The sequence below is a fragment of the Mus pahari genome, chromosome X, assembly GCF_900095145.1.
Source record: "Mus pahari chromosome X, PAHARI_EIJ_v1.1, whole genome shotgun sequence".
Classification (NCBI taxonomy): Eukaryota; Metazoa; Chordata; class Mammalia; order Rodentia; family Muridae; genus Mus; species Mus pahari.
In genome coordinates this window covers 62,871,006-62,877,947 of record NC_034613.1, presented here as the reverse complement: position 1 = coordinate 62,877,947, position 6,942 = coordinate 62,871,006, and the positions used below count along the sequence as shown (strand labels likewise).

At 47.0% G+C, this 6,942-nt stretch overlaps 2 protein-coding genes and 1 non-coding gene across 3 annotated transcripts in view; 1 reads left to right on the top strand and 2 right to left on the bottom strand.

The window, feature by feature from the left end:
• Nucleotides 1-1,342, top strand: part of Dnase1l1 (deoxyribonuclease 1 like 1) — an 8,556-nt gene extending 7,214 nt beyond the window's left edge. The window contains exons 5-8 of the mRNA XM_021188533.2: nt 172-272; nt 421-533; nt 613-861; nt 948-1,342. Of these exons, the coding sequence (XP_021044192.1) occupies nt 172-272; nt 421-533; nt 613-861; nt 948-1,067 (583 nt within the window). The 3' untranslated portion in view covers nt 1,068-1,342. The remainder of the gene's footprint in view (nt 1-171; nt 273-420; nt 534-612; nt 862-947) is intronic.
• Nucleotides 1,343-1,442: 100 nt separating this feature from the next.
• Rpl10 (ribosomal protein L10) lies at nt 1,443-3,635 on the bottom strand. Its single transcript, XM_029534159.1, has 6 exons — nt 3,534-3,635; nt 2,858-2,916; nt 2,664-2,771; nt 2,250-2,388; nt 1,743-1,905; nt 1,443-1,666 (listed from the first exon to the last, which is right to left on the bottom strand). The coding sequence occupies exons 1-6, from the start codon at nt 3,554-3,556 to the stop codon at nt 1,514-1,516; spliced, it is 645 nt and encodes a 214-aa protein (XP_029390019.1). The 5' UTR covers nt 3,557-3,635; the 3' UTR covers nt 1,443-1,513.
• Nucleotides 1,957-2,093, bottom strand: LOC115063181. The gene has a single exon (XR_003843072.1). It is a non-coding gene; the product is annotated as a small nucleolar RNA SNORA70 (small nucleolar RNA).
• Nucleotides 3,636-6,942: the final 3,307 nt, after the last annotated feature.

The following is a 6,942-nucleotide window of genomic DNA, read 5'->3' as shown; positions in this document are numbered from 1 at the left end:
ACTTTTCTAAAAAAAAAAAAAAAAAAAAAAAAAGAAGGAATAAGTTTTAGAAAAAATGGCTGTGCCCACATGAAAGTGGCAGAACAAGGAGCCAGGTGTGTTCTTTGAGCACTAGCTCTACTCTTTACATAAGATGTGGGACCATTACTTCCTACCTTTTGGTCTTCCCAGGTCTGACAAGACACAGGTCCTAAGTTTCTACCAGTACAATGACACAGATGACATTTTTGCCCGAGAACCATTTGTGGCCCATTTCACTCTCCCTAGCAAAAGTAAGAGGGGGAAGAAATCTGGGCCTGGTACAAGGAAATGGGACCGGGATGTGGTTGGTTCTCCTGTGGGTTGGTTTCTGGGGGAAGCAGAGGTGGATATGTGGAAGGGCTGGCAGCTGTGGCAGCCTCAGCTTCCTGGACCTTGCAGTTCTTCCAAGTGTGGTGCTAGTTCCTCTCCACACCACTCCCAAGGATGTAGAGAAGGAGCTGAATGCCCTATATGATGTGTTTCTTGATGTCTACCAGCGCTGGCAGAATGAGGTAGGGGTGATATATTCCATGGTAGAGGGGATGGTGTGAATGCCTTTTGACAAGACTCAATAGCTTCTGTTATCTTTAGAATGTGATTCTGCTTGGAGACTTCAATGCAGACTGTGCATTGCTGACAAAAAAACGTCTGAACAGCCTGCTACTCCGGACTAAGGCAGGCTTCCACTGGGTGATTCCTGATGGGGAGGACACTACAGTGCGGGCTAGTACTAACTGTACCTATGACCGAATTGTGGTGCATGGACAGGGCTGCCAAATGCTGCTGAAGGCTGCAGCAACCTTTGACTTCCCCAAGAGGTTTCAGCTGACTGAGGAAGAGGTAGAGAAGCTGGGTGGGCACAATGGCTGAGGGCAGAATTGTGGAGGTGAGCCAGATACTGAAACTTCATTTTCATCTCTCCTCAGGCTCTCCGCATCAGTGACCATTATCCTGTGGAAGTGGAACTGAGCCAGGCCACTCAGGGTACCCCACCCCACTACTTGGCCATTCTACTGCTGTCACTCCTGCCATCTCAGCTGGACTAGATAGCCATTGACTTGACCAGGACACTGGTAGTCTCGAGAAGACCTGAAAGTCACTGACTTTCAGGCATTTTATATAGGGTTTCTGCTACTTGCTATTCTGAGAAAGCTAGGGCTGGGAGTATAACTAAGCAACAAGTGCCTTGGGCTTGCATCCTGTTGGGTAGACAGGACTTCATGCTCATACTAGAAAAAAACTTTGGTCTAAGTAATCTTGCTTCTCCATGCACTATCTACATGGCTCTGCCAGTGATGTCAGGTTTAAAATATTCAATAAAATCCCCAGTTTTAACCTTTAGCATGTATGCTTAATTCAATAAGCTGTCCCAATTGATCAAACTTAAACCTCATGGTATTTAAGAATCAGAAACAAAAACATAAGCGAACTTGATGCTAGATTTATTATTGAACATGACTTAGTAGGGTATAGGAGAGAACTATTGAAGCCTTCAGGAATGCAGGGCTCTCCACTTGTCCAGAGGACCACGATTGGGGATATATTTGACACCACAGCCATCAGGAATAAGCCGCTTCTCAGCAACCATGTCTTCAAATTCATCTGCATTAAACTTGGTGAAGCCCCACTTCTTTGAGATGTGGATCTAGAAGGAAAATAAGAGTAACTCAGCAAGGGGGACCAGAGCAAGAAAACAGAAGAACTTAAATACCACTACCTACCTTCTGGCGGCCAGGGAACTTGAACTTGGCTCTGCGCAGAGCCTCAATCACATGTTCCTTATTCTGCAACTTGGTTCGGATGGACATGATGACCTGGCCAATGTGAACCCTGGCCACTGTGCCCTGGGGCTTCCCAAAGGCACCACGCATCCCTGTCTGGAGCCTAGATCAGGGACAGCACTGTGATCAGAGGCTTGATTACCAACTGCCAGAAAATTGTCTCCAAGGTCCCTTGAGGTAACCCATATAGACAATAGGCTACATACACTACCAAGGAGGCTGCTGTTTGCAACCATTGCACACCAAAGTCCCCATGGGGAAAAGGGACTTGGTCGGCTTAATTAGCTGCACAAAAAGAAATCCCTAAAGTCCTGCTGGACAGTGGTGGTTTTTAATTGCTTGGGAAGCAGAGGCAGGCAGATCTCAGAGATCAGCCTGGCCTACATTAAGTTCCCAGACAGCCAGGGCTACAGAGAAACCCTGACTCAAAACAAAACACCAGCTTACCTGTCAGCCCCAGCGCAAGACAACATCTTGTTGATACGGATGACATGGAAAGGGTGGAGCCTCACTCGGATATGAAAGCCATCCTTGCCACAACTCTTTACCATGTATTTGTTGGCACAAATACGGGCAGCCTCCAGTGCTGAATGGGGAAAATAACATCAGTGAAACAGGGTGCCAGAGGTCATTGAGTAAATTACAATACATAACCATGTAAAGAGTACACAAGAAATGCCTATTAACAAAAGGCGGGCAGGGCGTGGAGGTACATGCCTTTAATCCCAGCACTTGGGAGGCAGAGGCAGGTGAATTTCTGAGTTCGAGGCCAGCCTGGTCTACAGAGTGGGTTCCAGGACAGCCAGGGCTACAGAGAAACCCTCGGAAAAACCAAACAAAACAAAACGCTGGCTGTCTCACCTTCAGAAGAGAGTTGCTCATATTCATCTGACACCATGTGGCCACAAAGTGGGAATTCATCAACTTTCGCTTTCTTCCGTCCCAAATCAAATATGCGGATCTTAGCATCTGAAAAACACGTGGTTTAAAGTGCCCAAGAAGTGGGAAATAGACACTGATCCAGTTCATCCAGTTCGAAGTTTGTCACTACTTACCAGGGACACCACGGCAGAAACGAGACTTTGGGTATGGCTTGTTCTTACAATACCGGTAACTATAGGAAGGAAACTCAGGTGTGATTATCGGTCACAACAGGACTAGGCTAGCTCTGAATTCAGTTTCCATTAAGAGTAATTGATTCTAAGGCAACTTGTGGTTAAAGAGGTTACACTGGATTATAAAACAGAGAAAGAATCACGCACCAGCATCACCCTCTAACCAGAGTAGGGTGAGTTATTTTCATATCATGTAACAGAAGACCCGCCTTAGCCACGTTGAGAATATGGCGTCCTCTTCAGGACACGCGTCTAGGCGGCGCCTAAGGACTGGTCGGCCTTTGGGAGTCCAGTTAAAAACCACAAAGCTCAAGGCCGGAAATAAAGACGGACACAAAAGTCACAAAGGTAGGCATTGTAAAAAGGCTCATTTGCGACGCAGAGGGTTGGATGCACACGCTACTTCTACCCAAGCGCCTTAGTCTTAGGTAAAGGCCACCCACAGCCTCAAGATAAAGCTACCAGTAAAGTATTAAAGAAAACCCGGAGTCTGTCTTTACTTCAGGGTCGCTGAGTGACGGAGAGTCCACCCACCAAAAAAAAAAAAGTCTTTCGAAAGAAATGTAAATTTTCCTCCGTTTTCACAGTAGGAAAATTGCATGGGTTCAGCACTCACCACCGGGCAGGGCGGCGGCCCATGATGACAATAGGATCGTTGGTGGCTGTAATGAAACAGTCAAAGTAAGAATATAGGCACAGAGTAAGTGTATAGAAATCGTCCCCCCTCAAAAAAAATTTGAGACCACCATAAAGACCAAGACACTGAACAGACTCACCGCGCCAGAGGAAAAGAGACGCTCGCACGCCTGCGCATGCCTTATATAGGCGGCCTATCTTCCACTATAAGAACCATAGAGTCACAGCCAGGGGGTGGTGTCGACGCTCTATCAGACGCTAAGATCATAGATGCAGCGCTGCTCTGCGCATGTGTACTAGGCGGGACCGAAACAAGCACAGAGCTTATTGGTGACTGGATACCGGAATAGGGAACCGCGTGCTGGCGAATGGGGTTTCGACACATAGGCAAGAGAAACCAGCTTCCGCCTGGCCATATTGGGTGGAGAGCCATTGACAAGTTTTGCTACTACGAATGATTGCCAATATTCTAAGACTTGAAAAGAGGAATCTTTCTCAGTGGAACTGGACGGTCACGGAGGTGTTCCTTACAGGGCTCTAGAGTGCTGGATCAGGCCTTCCTCAAGGCTACAGGAAATGGCGCGAAAGCTCCATGGTAGGGACTCCGGAGTTTCTTTGTCGCGCCGGGAGGTTGGAGACCCACCCACAAAGCTCACGGCTAAGAGCCAACAAAGAGCACCATGATAGGTGCTTGGTTGCTTTCACAAGACCAATTAAAAATCTCCCTTAGGTGCTCACTGTCCTCCTCGTTAGTTGGGCCCGCCCCCACTCTAATTCTCCGGAAAAGACGTGTTCTTAGGGAGACTGGAGACCGGGCAAAGACGATGGCGGTACCATTACTTCCTGCTAGCCAGAGGAGGGTCACAGTGCCGTGGGCCACGCCCTAGTAGGAGTCGGAGTTCCTTTGCAACAGATTCCAAGAGAAAAACTAGGTGTAGCATACCTCTTCTTTTCACTATGAAGTTTAACAAGTACATCTGGGTGTGTCTAGAATGATTGACAGCTAACCACTAACTACTCTCCCATATAAGGTTACAATCTAGGGAGGCACCAGAACCGAACACTGTTCTGATCTAGGAGCACGTGTCTGAGCATCATCAGTCACTCAGACTCTATGAATTTGTGCTTCTAGTATCACTTAGGGAGACATGATAGGGACAGCACTGTACAGAAAGCCACTAGCTTTTCTTTAATTATAGGGACCAAGAGCCTTCCCTCCCTACATTTCTCATGGTGCTGCTCCCTGGGTACATGAGCCCAGCTTGTTCCAACACATTTAAGATTCCCAGCCACAACCCAGAGCTACTAGGTTGCTTCTGCCAAATCGCTTCCCTGTGACACTTATCCAGTTCCTGTAGGCTTCTGTACAGTAGTAGTCTATCCTCACACATTGATATCTATCCCCTGAAGACAGTTCTGTCCTGCCAGTCCTCTCGACCTGATTGGTATTTGTGCAGTTGTGGAGGTAGCTGTTTCTTTAGCTGGAGAGAGATAAATGAGAATCTAGGTTTTTTGTTTTTTGGTGGCTTTGGCTGGCCTGACCAGAATGACATCAGACTCATAGACAGCGACCAGATTCTGCCTCCACAATGCTAATATTAAAGGCATGTGTCACCACACCCTGCCTGGACTTAGCATCTTACTGCTGAAGGAAGGGATGTTCTCTCAGTTAATAAACAGATAAACTAGGCCGGGCGTGGAGGTGCAGGCCTTTAATCCCAGCACTCGGGAGGCAGGGCAGATTTCTGAGTTCGAGGCCACTATGGTCTACAGAGTGAGTTCCAGGATAGCCAGGGCTACACAGAGAAACCCTGTCTTGGAAAAAACAAAACAAACAAACAAAAACCAGATAAACATTTTCCTTTTCCCTTGTCACTATTCTGTAGCTTGATCTGGGCTTTCTTTGGCTTAGGTTCACTCAGAATGGACTGCCCTCAACTCTTTTCCGTTAGAGCTAACCCATCTCTTCAGCCCTTAGATGTATCTATTTTATGTGTATGAATGTTTGAAACTGCCTGGCCCTGCTTTGTAAATCTTGATCCCCAAAAGCACAGTCTCACAGGCCGTGCCTGTATGAGGATGTTTGTACTACATGAGATATGCTTTCAGCCAAGTATATATATACTATCTTCAAAAATCATGCCCCTCCTAGAAAACAAGACAATGTTTAGAGATGGGTTAGCTCTAAGAGAACTTGTTCTTGCAGAGGATCTGAGATTGGTTCCTAGTACCCACAGGGAGGGTCACAACTGTCAGTAACTCCAGTTCTAGGTGATCTGCCACCCTCTTCTGTCTTCTGCCAGCTTCAGACACGTATGCTGTACACTTGCATGCATGCATGCAAAACACTCATACGAATATAAATACATGGCTGGCTGTGCTGGCACAGGTCTTAGATCTGTACACATAGGTAGGTAGATCTCTGTCTTCTGGAGGCCATCCTGATCTACATAGTTTGTTTCAGGTAACCTGGGGTGACAGAGTCAGATCCATGAGTTCCCGGACAGCCAGGGCTACACAGAGAAACCCTGTCTCAAAAAAAAAAGAAAGAAAGAAAGAAAGAAAAGAAAAGAAAAAGAAAGAAATGTTTAAGCCAGGCGAGGTGGCTCACGCCTTTAATCCCAACACTCCGGGAGGCAGAGGCAGGCAGATTTCTGAGCTCAAGGCCAGCCTGGTCTACAGAATGAGTTCCAGGACAGCCAGGGCTACACAGAGAAACCCTATGTCAAAAAAAACCCAAAACAAAAACAAACAAACAAACAAACAAAAAAACGGAAGAGTTGAGGGCAGGCAGAGGGTACTTCAGCAATTTGAGATACAGCCAGGCTCCTCAGCACACACACACACACACTCACATACACACACACACACACACAGTATTGTTTTGTCTTCAAGGTAGATATGAGGTACTTTTCCCATACTTTGATTAGAAGGTAGAGAATAGGGTGACAGCAAGTACCCAGGCTTCTCCTGTCTGGGATGGTCTCAGAGAACCAGCGTCAGGGTTTTGGATTGCCCTCTAACATTTTTGCTTGGTGCCTTTGCCATGGGATTCCTTCATGGAGCTCTCTGTAAATAGGCATGGTCTTGACCTATTTACAGGTACTAGCTGGCACTGGGTTCATGTACCCATCCTGGCTCATCAGTTGTTCCCTCTTACTCTAATTTCCCCATCTAGGTCTCCAGTAGAGATGGAGCCACATAGAACATAATGGCCAGTCTCTCAGAGATTAGGGTCTCCAGAAACTTCCCAGTGTATCCCTAGGCACAGGTAGGACCCTAAGGATCCTGGTGAGATATAAACACTGTGACCCCACTGCTTCAGGGAGCTCTGGGGAAGGCATTGTCCCCCTTTCCTTATGGGAGTGGGTGGGTTTCTGAGCTGAGTG